This window comes from Ursus americanus, chromosome 22 (genome assembly GCF_024610735.1).
Source record: "Ursus americanus isolate L20-20 chromosome 22, mUrsAme1.1.p, whole genome shotgun sequence".
Lineage (NCBI taxonomy): Eukaryota > Metazoa > Chordata > Mammalia > Carnivora > Ursidae > Ursus > Ursus americanus.
In genome coordinates, this window is record NC_142148.1 from 42,759,386 (window position 1) to 42,775,226 (window position 15,841).

At 47.0% G+C, this 15,841-nt stretch overlaps 1 protein-coding gene across 1 annotated transcript in view; it reads left to right on the plus strand.

Annotated features, from left to right (window-relative positions):
- SLC24A3 (solute carrier family 24 member 3) overlaps window positions 1–15,841 on the plus strand; it is a 472,928-nt gene that overhangs the window by 341,313 nt on the left and 115,774 nt on the right. The window contains exons 5-6 of the mRNA XM_045809788.2: window positions 96–180; window positions 564–667. Coding sequence (XP_045665744.2) covers window positions 96–180; window positions 564–667 — 189 coding nt within the window. The remainder of the gene's footprint in view (window positions 1–95; window positions 181–563; window positions 668–15,841) is intronic.

Sequence of the window (15,841 nt, forward strand, 5' to 3'; positions counted from 1 at the left end):
TGGGAGGCCCTGAGCTTGGGACTTCAGGAATCATGATCGCTTCTGTTCCCAGGGGAATCCCAGCTCACCTGTGCTTTGTCCTTCCTCCTCTGCAGCGCCTGCACCTCAGTGAAGATGTGGCCGGGGCCACGTTCATGGCAGCCGGCAGTTCGGCCCCAGAACTGTTCACATCCGTCATAGGTAGGTGATGACCGGGGAACATCTCAGCCCTGCCCTCTCCTAAGGACAAGGGCTGTGGGGACAGACAGCCTTCCAGTGGGTTGGCTAATAGGAAATGAGACTCTCAAGACCCCAAGGATCAGAATACCATCTTCCCATCCCTCTGTGGTTGCTGTTATTCCTTTGCTTCAGTGATGCTTTCACTTTGCATGAGTGTGTCCCAGTTCCTGAGCCAATACCCCATGAAGCAATAGCCCCAATGCAGATTTTAGAACTCTCTCCTGTCCTCAGCTGTTTCCTGTGGACCCTGACAACAGTCTAACTAACACTTGTGACAACTCCCTCACGCCCACGTTGGAATGCAACTGGCCACAACAGCCAGGCTGACATTAGGTCTGTTTCAGGGGTCTTCATTACCAAGGGCGACGTGGGAGTCGGGACCATCGTGGGCTCCGCGGTGTTCAATATCCTGTGCATCATCGGTGTCTGCGGGCTCTTCGCTGGGCAGGTAAGGCCGGCAGCAGAACACGGCATGGGGTCGGAGGGGACGGCATGGAGGTGGGGCGGAAGCACCGTCAGCATGGGGGCCAGCGGTCTCGGGCAGCGGCGACATGGGATCTCACGCCCCAGGAGGCTGCCCAACTGGGACTGGAGACTGTCAGGCACCATTGTTTGGTCTCTGTGTTGATGGCGTGCGGAACGCGGCGTCCACATCAATAATTAACCAACCCGAAGTGCAGGCTATGAATCTGAAGGCGTCAGGCTCATTTTGAATGTCAGAATCTGAACTGCAATGACCTAAAAAAATTTAAGGTATGGCTTTGCCTCACTGGCGATAAAGTAAATAGAGAGAGGGAGGAAACGACAGGTGTTTTTTCTGCTAAAAACCATTCGCGGCTGTCACAGCGTAGGACAGTTTTGTGGCAGCCATTAAGCAATTTATTTACATGGTTACTTTAGCTTACTTTTGGGATCCTGAGGGGCTTTGCATGCCTGCATTTTGTCTATGGAGACTGTTCTACTTCCAGGGAGTGTCATGGGGTCTGGTATCTGTTTTGGAAAGCCTTGGGAAGATACCCAGAAATCACCTAAGTGCGAGGCTCGCTGGTAGCCCGGGCGATGCTGAGGCACGCAAGGGTTGGCCAGCCCCGATGTCCTGATTCCCTCATAGGAACTTTGATCCTGAGCTCTGCCTGGACATCCAGGCTTTGAATGTCTTCTAGGAAAAGCATCTTCTAGAAGCCTGTTTAGAGCACTCTGCTTGCATTATTGAGGAACCGGTGATCCTAACCAGCTCCCTCACTGTGGAGGACACAGCTAGAGGCGGCTGGCTGGTTTGAAGTCTAAAGAAAATGCCTTCAAACCTCCTTCCACATCCTTTTCTGGGCCCCTGTGCTGTCCACTCAGCTGGCCGGGGGTGCCCACCCTGCCTGTCTCTCTAATGCAGACTGGAGAGTCTCTGCAGGAGGCCTCTGGGACACCATTGCCATTCTCCACTGCCCATTTCTAACTGCCACCATTTCATGCCCATCAGTTTGTTCAGGTTGCCTGATGGGTTGGCTGCTTGTGGGTGACAGGCAGAGGGATACCTCGATCTCACCAGGAATGGGCTCCAGCGCCCACAAGTATGTCCATACGTGATGACTGAGTTCTGCCCAACTGACATTTTCTTTTTTCTCATCCTTTTGATCCATTATCTCTAGTCTTAAATTTTGTGGACCCAGAATATGGTGTTTTTTAGAGCTCTTATAAATATAGTTAGTGCCCCCCCAAAACCCAAAAAACAAAAAACGAGTCTCCACCTTTGCCTTCGGTGCCATTTGCACTTGCGTGGATCTCATCTTGTTGGCCGTCGTCTCGTTGCCCTGCGGAGATGAAGAGCCACATCCTGCAGAAGAGGCTGTTGCTGTTCACACTCTCTTAATTAGCATTGTCACCATTAGCAGTATGATTATTAGCCTGGCTGTTATTCGTGTTGTCATTAGTTCATTAGTCATTTGTACCTGAGGCTTGATGGAAAGGCGAGCCCAAAGAGGGAGAAGGAACGTAAAGAAATGAAACAAGTGACCGGGAGGTATCTAGTAAATGCCAGGCAACTAATTACATATGAAGTGGCTTGCATTCATTTGTATTCATAATTTATTAGCAATGCGGTTAATCACTGGCTTGGTTAGAACACCTGCTTAAAAGGCAGATTGCTTCCCAGACTTCAGCACGTGCTGGTCTCAGTCACTTTCCTCCCTCTAGAAGGTCTTTGCAAGCTCATCTCGCAGAGAGAAGTAGCCGCCACGATGTTGTTAGAAGTTGCCCACGTGATGCTTCTGGGTGCCAGCACTTCCTTCTGTTTCTTTCCTTGTCTTGTGCCCACTTGGAGATTGCTAAGGCAATTCACCTCTCTTCTTTCTGCAATTTGTAGAATCCCAGAAGTCTTTGAAGAGGGAGCAAAATTAGGTTTTGGAAAAAACATGGGTCCGGGAATCAGACTGGCCTGGGTTTGAATCCCTGCTTTGCCCTTTGCTGGCCGTGAAATCTTGGAGAAGTGACTACCACTCCTCTGAGCCTGTTTTCAAATCTATGGAGCAGGTGGGGATAAGCCCACCCACCACCTAGCATCACCATCAGGGTGAAAGAGAACATGTTCAGCATTAAGCAGGAGTCAGCCCACATGGTAAATGCTCAGTAAAAGATGCCATTATCAGCTCTCAGAAGAATAACAATCCATGTGGTTCTCACCTCCAAATCCCACCGTAAGTCACTGTGATCGTTTGGCCAAGAAGTTGGTGGAATCTTGTAACTAGTGGAACATCCATGAGGTGCCAGGTGGGGAAGGAAGGGAAGGTCAGGGAGAAGGTCTTCTAAATGAAAATCACAATGAGAAAATGTTGACAGAAGAACGATCTCAGAGGACTGGCCTTCGCCTCCGTGCTGTCTCATCAGTGGGAGGGAATGGAAAAATCGGTGAGAAATGAATCCTGCCTTACATACGGAGAAGTGTTCCCAGGTGGTGGGGCCGGTGCCGTGGAAAACCACAGCAAGGGATGGATATTGGGAATTGAACCGATTAATAAATCCAATCATGGGTCTCACTTAGCTTAGTTATTTCTGTGACTCCGCACTTTCATTTGGCTGGGAGAATTCCCCGCCAGTGCCCTCGGGCCTCTTTCTAATGTATTCCGGCCTGAAGGGCTGCTCATGACCAAGTCTGTTACTCATCTGAAATCAAAGTAATTAAGCAGTAAGGTTTGAGTTCCTGTCTCAATTAGGGTTCTGATGAATTCGATGTAATTAAATGTCTGCCGTATTTGCAGTTTGCAAACATACCCAGCGCTCTGGTGTTCGCCTAAGGTGCTTTGGGGAGTTTATGGGACAAGAAGAAAATTGCTTCTTAGAAAGTGGCTTTTAGAGCAGTTCTTGGCATCCCCACAAGACATGTACGGGGCTGTGGTCCTACAAACTTGCTTTATTTAAAAACAAAAAATAATAAGAGGGAGAACACCAAGCTCCCAATGCAACATACTAATGTATTTTGCATATTGTGTGGCATGCACTTCATGCCAATTTTGCAAAACAATGTACTTATGAATTTAAATCCACCGTCCAGTGCATGTTAGGCTTTAAAGACATAACCACAGAGTAAACAGTTTAAGTGCATCCCAGATTAGGACATTATACTCCAGTTATTACAGGCTGGCAGATGGCTCCAGTTTATAATAAAGAACTCCAGCATCACCTCTCCTGGCATTCTCGAAATATGCCTGATGTTCCCTGGCGAGGTCCATCTAACCTTGGCTGACTTCACCTTTCTCCAAATAACACCCTGTCTGTGCTGGCCTCTTTACACAAACCCGAGTAGCACCCAGAGGTTGTACATCTGAACAGAAGCCTACCTTCAGTTGGGTTTCCATGGAAGAATCTAAGCAATGATTCCAAGGCAGGTAGTTGATCTGAAAGGTGATCCCAGGACATGCCAGGGAGGGGGTAAGTGAGGCCAGGAAGAGAAAGTAGCCAAGGAAAGTGTGTTTAGCAAGTAAGTTACTGCAGTGGGCAGCTGGGATGTACTTCTTCTGGGGGGAAGGGGAGACTGTCTCAAACACAAGGTATCCAACCCAAGGAAAAGGGAGCTGGGGTGTTTATCCACCAGCCTCCACCAGTCGTTGGTAAGGACTGCTCCTGCTGGACATGGGCAGGGTAGACTTTGGGAGAAAACCCCAAAGCAAAGAGACATAAAGGCTGGGTCCTGGAAGTATCCAAAATGATAAAGTTAAGAGAGACAGGAGTGAGGCCCATAAAGCATTTTCTAGATACTCAACTAAGCCTTTAAAAATAAGCCATCTGCACAGTCTCATTTTCAGCTCTCCTGGATGAAACACAAGCTTCAGCACTAGGCTGACTATTAAGAGTTTAGGGCCAGGATGTCTTGCATTTAGGGAATTTCCTCTTGTGCTAAAAATAACAGCTACCACTCTAGGCACTTACTGCTTCCATTTGGGACCCAGAAGACGTTGGCTCCATGGGAACACCAAAAACCAGTCTGGAGAATATAAAATCATACTCGTATGTGAGACTATCAGAGAACAGTGGAGGCAGGAGAGACTTGATGAACTGACCTCCAGAGAGAGGAGACCTCTGTCAGTGAGCTGAGTCCTGGCAGGTCTGGATGCAGGGAGAGCAGAAGGCTGTGAAGATCCAGAATTTGTGGGGTGGGGATGAAGCCAGCCGAGCTACTGGCAGTTTTGGACATGGCTGGGATGTCCTGGAGTCTGAAAGATTATCACGTACAGTAATAATTTGCTCAACAAAGGATAGTTCTTGACATCCCCAAATTTGCTGGGAAAAACACAAGTGAAGGCAGGACTGAGAAACAGAAAGAGATCATTCCATCTGCACCATCTCACATTCTCCCAGACCCTGAAATCGAGGAATCCCAAATCCAACCCTAAGAGCTAGGAGACTAGCCCTTCCTGTAGAAGCTGGGGAGGTGGGGCTGACCACAGGTGACCCACCTTGCTCGCTTTAGCCAGCGGATGAGAGCAGAACATGAAATTTCTGGGGGGGAAAATCAGTATTATTCTTCAGTTCTCACTTTTCTTCTGTATATAATCTCCAGGATGCAGTAATAAAATTCAGAACCTGTGAGGAAGCAGGAGTAGGACTCATAACCAAGGAAAAGCAGCAGCAGAAGCAAACCACAGATGATACAGATACAAGAATTAGCGGAAAAGAATTTTAAATATCTATCTTAAATAGGGACAGATAGGAAAAATAAATAAATGGATGGGGAATTTTGGCAGAGAAATGGAAAAAAAATAAGAAAACCAGATCAAAATTATATATAATTTATAATATATATAATATTTGTAATATATATATTTATAATATATATTATATAATATATTGTATGTATATATATGATATAAACAACCCCCATTCTCATTTATTAAACTTCCCCAGTGTGCAGGCACTACAATGTGCTTTATAAATATTTGTAGAAATACACCTACTGAGTTTTAAGACAGTATTATCATCATTTACAGCAAGGAAGAAGGTACCTGGGTGCAGCAGAGGCTACCTTGAGCTGGTGAAGTCTGGATTGGAGCCCACATCTGCTGACTGTAAAATCCATTCTCCTTCCTCATGGGGAGCCTATGACTTAAAACTCCCCAGATGTTATTATTGCAGCATTACGATTATGTCTAGTGTTTATGTGTTCCCTAGAAGTGGGTAGTGTAGGAGCTAGGGGCAATGCAAAGAAGGGACTTGTCCGCACAATGGTGGTGCTCCAGGATGGGTGCTGGAAGTTACTCTGCCCAACCAGTGCTCAGCTAGAAGCTTCTCTTATAATCAGATGGCATCTTTTACTGCCGGACTTTCACTTACACTAAACAGATGGACGATTCAGGCTGATAAACACAGTAAGAGACCCACAGACCACCCCGGTTTACCCCGTTCACCTTGGTTCCTAGCTTATCGTTCTTTACACAAAACCCAACACATCACTTAACCATGTTCCAGTTCTGAGCATCCAGATTCCCCAAGAGGCTGAGGGACCGAACAGGTGAGACTGAAAAACCCCACACACATCCCTGGAAACGAGCTGGCGGTCTATCATTCCCCCTAGAAAGGGAGATGAGAGTGAACGAGGGAGAATGAGTGATCTGTGGAGTACTTGAGGGGCAGGTCCTGCCAAAGGCCTCACCCTGGAGGCAGGATGCTTTACTATTTGATCAGTGAGTAGGAGAAGAAAATTTGTGGTGTGGAGGAAACGAAGGCCAGGGTTGGGTCTGTCTGGAGCAGTCACTGGATCTATCACATTCCAGTGAAATAAGAATTTCTCCTTGTGACATCTGCCGGCCACCCGCCTCAGGAAGACCTTGCTAGAAAGCAGATCCCCAGCCCTAGTTTGAGACCAACTGAACTCAGAAGGGCAGATGCACCTGCTTGAGCCCCATCTGCAGGCTCAGCTCAACTCAAATTCGTGGACCATGCTTGGCCTTGGGCAAGAGGCAGCCCTCGTTGGGCAGTTGGCCCAGGCAGCGTGAACTGTCCCCACTTGATGTCTGAGTCCTATAACTGGCGGTCTGCCCTCACTGTCTCCTGGTCATTTCTTTTCCCTGGCCATTCCCACTGCCCATTCAAGGCCAGGTACTGGCAGGGCTCCATACCTGATCTTCCCCCTGACACACACTTGTTCCCAGCCCCGAGTTCCATTAAAGTCACCCACCCACCTCTGTGCTGCCCCATCTTGATAGCCACTGCATCCTCATCCCAGATCTCTTTGTTAGCTTTGACTTTGGCTTACAGCACTTGTATCTGGCTTATTCTGCATCCTTGAAATGATCTCCTGAAATCAGATCCATTCCTGGACGCACATGTACATTAGTTAAGAGGCTTTTAGTTTCGGGTAACAAAAAGTCCCCACCTCTAACTGGCTTCCTAAATGAAGGGAATTTATCAGTGTCTCTGAAAAATACAGATGAAAATGGACATCATGTGTGCTTTGCTCAGGGGTCCAGCCCACTTTCTGTGATTGTCTTATCGCTAACCTTCTCTGACTCCTTCCTCAGACTATCCTTCAAGGCAAAAGATGACTGTAGCGGTTTCATGTCTTATAGACACACATCACATTGACCAGAAGAGAAAGAGAATGTCTCCCCACCCACCCTACCTCTCTTCCCCCACCTGGCATGATCAAACAAAAATCTGAGTGGGCCAACTTGGGTCACCTGACCATCCCTGAACCAGTAGCAAAGGAATTAGAGTAACCCAATTGGCTTAGGGTAAGCAAGAACCACCTGCCCATTTTCTTCTTCTCCCCAGAGCTAAAAATGTGATCAGCTCTGCCCCAAATATATAGCTTTTGATCCCTGATTATTATACAAAACAGATAAATGGCTACTGTGCAATATCCCATGCTGCCTCGGTGGCTGCTTCCCCTTAGCTGGTGTAACAGAGATGATGAAGTGCACAGATCTGTCACAGGTCTTTGTGTGAACGTAGGGTATTATTTTGTTTGGGTGGATAACGTAGGAGTGGGATTGCCAGGTTGTATGGTGAGTACGTTTATAAGAATATGCCAGCAGTTTCTCAATGTGCCTGAACCATTTTGTGTTCCTCACACTATGTGAGGTTGCAGACGCTCTTCATCTTCGACAGCACTGAGTGTTACTGGTTTCCTTTTGTTCCAATTTTAGCCATTCTAGTGAGTGTGGGTGTCACTTCACTGTGGTTCTAATTCGCATGATCCCTGATGAGTCATGACGGTAAGCATCTTTTCACGTGCTTACTTGTCATCCAGTGTATTCTTTGATGGAGACTCTGTGCAAATCTTTGCCCATTTTTTTTTTAAATGTAGCTTTTGTCCTCGATGCCACTGTTCAGACATCCTCTAACCATCACATTGGACCTCCCCTCTGAGTCCTTCCGTCTAATTCACTTCCGTTTCCAAATCAGTAGAGCCTGAGGCCATTAGAAACAATTGAAAGTGGTCTTGGCCATGTTTTGTTTCTTTCATTGCTTGCACATGGGTTTGTAAGAGAGGTACTTAGAAACAGTACTCCTGAGTTGTGTGGGAGAAAATGCAGAGGCCGCCTCTCTTCGTCCAGCCTGACTGTGTGTGTAGCAGTCACTGGGAGCTGAGATGCACCATTCCAGAAATGGCAGGAGGAAAGCAGGAGCCTCTGGAAGCCAGGGCAGAACATTCCTCCCATGTAATTAAGTCTCACGTTGTTCCTTGAAAGTGAGCAAAGAAGATGGGGTTTCAGGTTGCTGGCTCCATCCTTGGAAGGGTTGTTCTCAGTGTTGGCCAAGACTTTGAATGCACTAGGAGACCAGAACCTTACCCCATTGTGGCTGGGCACCACCCCATAAAGAGAGTCCATCTTTTAGGCACAAATGACATTTCTTTTCATGATCTTGCCCAGGTGAACACAGCGTCCCCCACACTGACTCTTGTTGTAGATAAGTGGGGCTTTTTGCAGGAATCTGCCTTCTGGGCTGGTGCCAAATTGAACCAGAGCCAGGCTACCCCTTACTGAAATCACAGAAAGAGATATAAATTGTGGGCAACCTGGCCCTCTCCCCTACCAGCAGCTGAACCTGGGGTTGAGGGTAAATGCAGGAAGGACAAAAGCCCATCTGACAGGCAGATGCATGTTTTATATAATATTTCTCTTTAACCAGCACACTTCAAGTCCTTTACCCTGTGCCAGGCACTGTTCTTGCCATTTTGCATAGATTAATCCTCTTGGTCCTCACAACAGCCCTGTGCCAAGGACACTGTTTTTAGAAAACGAGAAACTGGGCTCCGAGAGGCTGAGCAGTGTGTCAGTCACAGAACCAGGAAGTTGAGAGGCTTTTAAGGCTGCAGGGGTCCGGCCTGCAGCACTGAAGTGACTGGTTCTCTCTCAGGTCCAGCTCAGAGAGCCGATTTCGCCTGAGCTTTACCCAGCAAGATCCCTCTGTGTTCACGGCAGGCAGTCATCCTCACCATCTCTCGAAGGATCCTCAAATGCCCCCTTCACCCCCAAATGGAATGTGAGTGTGGCATTTGCTGAGCTTACGTTCTTCTGGCGGATTCTGGCTTCTTGGGCCTGTACACCCACACTTGGACTCCATGAAAGCTCCAGGGGGGCTCAGGCACCCCAGCACTTGACACTTGCACTTGGTGAGAGACCCCCTCACCAAGACACTTGCCCTTTATTCACAGCCAGAACCTGCAGACAGTACTGGGGAAGGTGAGGAATTCTAATCACAACCTTCTAATTCCACTCCAGGCAAAAAGTCACTGGAAAGTTCCTTGTGATAAAAGAACACAGAATTTTAGCAAGTCACGAAAGTGTATCTGCAGCAGGACAAAAAAGGCCTTCTGCTGGGTGGCCACCAGAGTCCTCCTGGCTTAGCTCCTGCCTACCCCCCCACCCCAACACATAGGGCATTGCATGGGCTGTGACGGAACAGACCAGATTTCATGCTTTGGATCCAAGCAGCTATGGTCAGAGTGTCCATGGCATGAGGCATGGCCAGCCCCTGACACTGAGAATCCCCAGTACTTAAAATCCCAGCCCTGTCTGCATAATAATGTTAATTAAAGGTGGTTTGTCTTTTAGTATTGCCATCTATGAATTTAAAGCCAGGGTAATAATCCATTGATTGTGTTCTGGGAGGGAATGTTTATATTATATTCCTTTTTTGGGCAGTTAGTTCATTCATTGATACAACAAATGTTTATACCAAGTGCCTAGCATATTCTAGGCACTGAAGAGATACTAGTGAAAAAAATTACATTCTAGTAGTGGGCTGTGGGATGTTAAATACCCAACAAAGATAACAGATTGATACATTAGATAGATGACAAATAGGCAGGCGGACAGATTGATAGAGTTTGAGATAGTGAGGGAGTCAAATGAGGAGATGATATATTATCCCAGGTGGTGGTCAATGCTATGAAGAAAATAAAGCAAAGTAAGGGTCACAGAGAGTAGATGGGAGAAGGAATACAGATTTATAAAGGGTTTCCAAGAAAAGTACCTTTGTATAAGTGTTGATAGTTTAATGGGGGCAAGAAAATACTGCTGTTTTCCACTCCATGAAGAAAATGGCACCATCTAAAATGAAGACTCTGGCTCTGGGCACTGTTTTGAACATTTGAGTCTCTCTGAGCAGAAAGAACATGCCCCCCCCCCCCAAGCAGATAGACAGCTCTGGCCCTGGGACAGTGTAAAGGCTGGTCTGCTAACCTCACAGGGTAGAACAAGAACACACAATGCACAGCAGGAAGAGGGGTGTGCAATGACCACCACCATCCCCAGCCACCATGAGATGCAGGAGGAGGCTGCAGAATTGTAGGGAAGCTCTTTCCTGCCAGTAGGGAATCACAGTGTGTGGTGTGCGCTCCCTGAGGGTCTGGCCCAGCTCCACCTAATTCCAGTTGTATCTGCAGCACCAAGAGTACTGCACACATATGGTAAGCACTCTGTCGATTTTGATGAGTGACAGACTAATACACTGATGTGGGGCAGGGGGAGGATGGGCATATGGGTCAGAGATACAGTTCACTGTGCCCCCTAGCCTGGCACAAATATGCTCAGGAACTGCTTGACAGGTGTTTGGGGCTTAGACAGATGCAGAGATGAATGTCCCAACTTGCACCAAGTACCCCAAAGACAAGGTGGATTGAAACAGCAGAAACTCTTTGGGAAGAACTTGAACTTGAGACATAGTCATGAACTCTAATTAGCGATTGTATGTGGACTTTGATTCTTGGATCCATTCACTGCCTATTATGTACAGGCACAGGGCATACAGAGGTCAACAAGAGAGGAAAGAGGAAAGAGCTCTGCCTTTCTAGAGCTCATAGACCAGTAGGGAAACCCAGGCAGGAGCATGTAAATCAATAAATGATGAAGTAATAATACAAAACAAGAAGTTCTTGAAGACAGTGCATTGGGATATGGGATGACCAGTGGGGAAGATAGAGGAGCAGCTTCGGCAAGAGCGGTCAGGAAAAGGGTGTCAAAGGAACCCCAAATCATGAAGGTGACTCCATATGCAAATCTTGGAAAGAGGAACAAGTTCAGACAGGAACAAGTGTGGCATGTTTGTGGGTCAGGAAAAGGGCCCATTTGGAGCCTCATGAAGGCAGAGTGTGGCTGAGAGAGAGCTCTGGTTGGAGGCAGATCACGATGGGATTTGGGTGAAGTGGGGAGCCATTGGAAAGTTGTAAACTGTAGAGTAACATTACCTAAATTTATACTTTGGGAAATTTACTTGAACTACCCTGGAGGGAAAGGCACCCTATGGAGACAAGATGGTGGCAGGGAGACCAGTTAGGAAGTTTGTGGTGAGGCATGACTTGAATTTGGGCCAGTAACAATTATAAGAAGTGGTTGTTAGACAATATTTTTGGAGATGGTGCCAAGAGGATTTGCTGACAAATTGGAAATGAAGGTGACAGAATGAGATAAATCATGGAAGATTGGGGATTTTGGTCATGACCCATGTAAACGGTGCCTAGCAATATAAACAAGTACAAATCAGTCTGAGAACTGAGGAGGGTTAATTTTCAAAGAATAGCCAGCATATTATCTAACATATTCTAAAGTCTGCCCTGGTGTGTCAGAACCAGAAACTTGGTAAGGGGGCCAAAATACATTGTGAGATTTTTTTTTTTTAATTCAAAGTCTGATCAGCCATCTGTTACTCACCAGCCACTTTGCTGGCCAGCTTTTGTCACTAACAGCCCTACTCAGCCTGCCTGAGCAACCCAGCCCAACTGTCATAGATAGCCACTGCTCCAGTTGGTGTCACTTGGGCTGAAAGTACTGATTAGCTCCTTCTAGGACCTCAGATGCAGTGACACCTGAGTCCTGGATGGCACTGCCCATCTCATGTCAACCTCAGTCTTCTCGAATTTACAGCTGACACCTGGGAGCTCCATAGACCGCTGATTGTCATGATCTTGCATTTGGTGAAGTCAGATAAGAACAGTTGAAATCCCCAGCATTTACTGTGGTGTGGCTGGACCCATCATTTTCTCTATTATTTCCTTTCCCCTACCTACCCTGGGTCCAGATAGAGCTGAGATATTGTATCGGATCACACTATGCTACGGTACCATGGGGGTGTCTTTATTCCAGGTTCTCTGAGTTCCAGTGAACCCTGTCTTTACTTGCTAATTCATCGGGACTCAGTTTGCAACTTGAAAATTGGGGAAGCAACCAAGGAAAATTTTGTGAATTTTTTTTGCCCTTTTTTTTTTTAATATGACAAAACACTTTCATAGTTCATTCTTTTCTATTCCAGGCCAGTCTTCTTTTATTTATGTGAAGTAAGACATTTATGCCCTCTTGATCCAGCGGCTCTTTCCTGCAGGGGAAATATCACTCTGCATTTAAATGGAAACCTTAAGACTGGACCTGAGCCTGAATCTCCAAGTGAGAAATAAACAAATGTCATTAACCTTTCCAGATAGCGTGCAGACCGTTTGGGGCAATGAGAGAGCTCATGTACCAAATGTCTGGCTTTTACAGGCAAAGTCAGTTGGAGTAGAGGTTGGCCTGGGGCTTTCCTCCCCCTGACTCAGCTAAGGGGTGGCTTATGTTTACATGGCAGGAAGGGGAACTCTCTTTCCCTGAAGCAGATATACATGAGCTGCCACTCTCCAGGAGACTGGGGAAGAAAATGGCTTCGGTATGCTTTATTTGTGATTTTTTTCCCCCAAGATCAAACCATAGCTGCAGTTGGGACTTGGAAAGTGAGAATTAGGGTACTTGATGCAGTAGCCCCCAGTGGGGGGACTCAAGGCTAGGTCAGCTGTTAGACAGCATGAGACCCCTAGCCTTCATCATGTCAAGATCTTAGTCATTATACAGTGAACCTTATTTTCCCATTCCCTTGCTCTGTCTCTGATCACTGTGACATGCAGCTGCTAAAAACATGGGTTCTAGGTTCTCCGTAGCATCTTTGCCTTTTTTCCTTTTTTGTTTTTTAATAATATATAACATTCTTCTGCTTCCAGCTACCATCTATTTTTATTTTCAATTGAAGACAGTTTTAGTATTAACAGCTCATCTTTATTGGGATTTCATCTGAGTTAATATAAAATTTTATAGATATAGATACATACTCAGTTCATGCTTCCATCAACCCTTAGGGTAGCTATTGTTTTTCTCATTTTACAGATGTGAAAATTGAGCCCAGAGTGGGAGGTGGGGTAACTTGCCCCAGACCACACATCCAGGAATAGCAGAGTTGGGATTCAGAACTAGGCCATCTTGTTCTAGAATTTGTATCCTTAATCCCCGTGGAACAAAAACCAGCAGAGAAAAGCAATGTGGGGAGGTCTCTGATGGTGGAAGGTTGTAGAAAAACACGTTTTGCAGCTGAAGGAAGAGGCCCTCCGAGATTGTCAGATAGCTCTTCTCTCTGGTCTAGAAGTGTCTACATGTATGGGGTTTCCTTTAAGTCCTTCTGTTTTAGAACTTTTTATAGAAAGTGCTGAGACCAACAGCTTGGGGAGGGGGGCTGTCTCTGAGTGAAAAACCAGATGATGTCTCCTTTCAGCAACGGAGACTCTGTTCTGAGCTGCATTTATACATGCTCTGACTATGACTGGTGTTGAAATGTGTTGTGGGACAAAATGGACATCAAGACCTTCTAATACCACTGCTGTGGTGCAGTGACCTTCCACAGCACAGAGCAGCAGCTGCCTGGCCCTTCCACTGCCCCACGTTGATTGGGGTTGTGCCTGATTGATTTGTGCAGCCCATTCTGCCCTTGGCCTATATTCTTGCTTTTAGGGGAGTCCATACTATTTCAGGGAAAAGGAGGAAAGATTGAGAGGGACAGCCGGGTGGGTTCTTACTTGACCCAGGGAGGCAAAGCCCAGGGGTGTCCTGGTGAAATGTCAGTTTCCTTTTCAGAAACACATTTGTTTTGGAACCCTTCGGTGGCTTGGTTTTGCTTGTACCACCTGTGAAGGCCCAGGGGCCGGGTTGAAAGCCCACTGGAGTCTTCCTGAAAGAAGCCTCCATGTTCTCTGCACAAAGATGTGAACCAAACTGAGGCAGGAAATCTCTTGCTTTTACCCAAGTGATAGGTTCAGCTTCTGGCCGTCTTAGTCTCCCCTTGCCCCTGGCTCCAGCTGCCAGACCCTGCCAGCTCCCCCTGGACGAACCCAAGTGCTATTTAGAAGCAAAAGGATCCTTATGAATAATTAAGTCTCTGGCCCTGATTTGGCCAGGATTGGGGCTGATTTCACTAGTCCTGCCTATCCTGGCCCAAAATTCTGTGGGATTTTGGTCTGAGCACTCCTGGCCATGCCACAGCATCTGTCCACTAAAGGTCTCCAGCTCTCCAGCCAGGTCACTCAGTGGGGGGTGGTTGTGCATGCTTATTTTTTTTTTAAGATTTTATTTATTTATTTGACACATACAGAGAGATAGCACAGGCAGGGTGAGCTGCAGGCAGAGGGAGAGGGAGAAGCAGGCTCCCCGCCAATCAGGGAGCCCGATGCAGGGCTCAATCCCAGGACCCCGGGATCATGACCTGAGCTGAAGGCAGATGCTCACCTGAGCCACCCAGGTGCCCCAGATGCTGACTTCTTACGTTTCCAACTTTGTGATCCCTAATTTCTCTCCTTTTCCAAAGAAGAGAGCAGTGAGAAAGGGTGCGGGGGTCCATAGCGAGTATTTCTGAGGTTGTTTGTGGGCTTTTAGTGCTCAGGTGTCAAGCCAGCCCCACCAGACATAGAAATCAATGAACTCCATAAATAGTCCGGAATTGACTTTGTGTTTGTGGGGTGCCTAAATACCCGTTTGCCCGAGTGGGCTGACTGGCGTCAAACCACTTGGCCATTGTTTGAAAGGGAAGTCCTTTCACCATCAGAAAAAAGAAGAGGGTTCCTGGAGCTTTCAGCGTTTCCAGACACATATTCCCTTTAGTTCTTTTGTTGTCATTCATTGAATTGTTTGTTCATTCTGGAATTAAGTGAGTTATCGCCAGCCTTGGAGCCATGTATGCACATAACCCAAGAAAATCCTGTGAATTCCTGGGGTACTGACTGTGGCTGTCCTTGGTGCCCTGTTCCCACTGAGCCTGGTATGCAAGTGAGCCCCATCATTTCAGGTCTGTGGAAGGATTTCCAAGGAAGGCCTGGGACTCCAGTGGCATTAGCCCACTAAGGGCAGCCCCAGACAGTGCCAGTTTGGTCCAATCACTTAATCCTTTACTGAGTGATAGTTCCAGTGCTTGGGAAAATGATTACAAGGCCGGATGGGCCCCCAAGCCTTTGTGTTGCTTATATTCCAGCCGAGGGAAGCCAGATGAGGAACAAGCACACATTAAATTAACAAGGTAGTTTCAGATAGAAATAGTCTGAAGATACTAAAAGAGCAACCTTGGTGACTAGCAGAGAGTGAGGGGCTGGAATGGGACCACCTCACATGCTGCAGGGAACAAAGAACTCTTGGGGCTAAGGCCAGATTGGTAAAGACCTAGAACATTTCCAGGCAGAGAAATTCCATGCAAGGGCCGTGAGATGGGAACAGAGGGGCAACTTGGGGGAACAGAAAGGAAGCCAGTGCTTCTTGAGACGGGGGTCTGCGGGGAGAGCCAGGGGTGAGGCAAGGCCTATTCCTGAAGGTCCTGGTGAGGGGTTTGGTTGCAATCAGAACAGTGTTCTAGG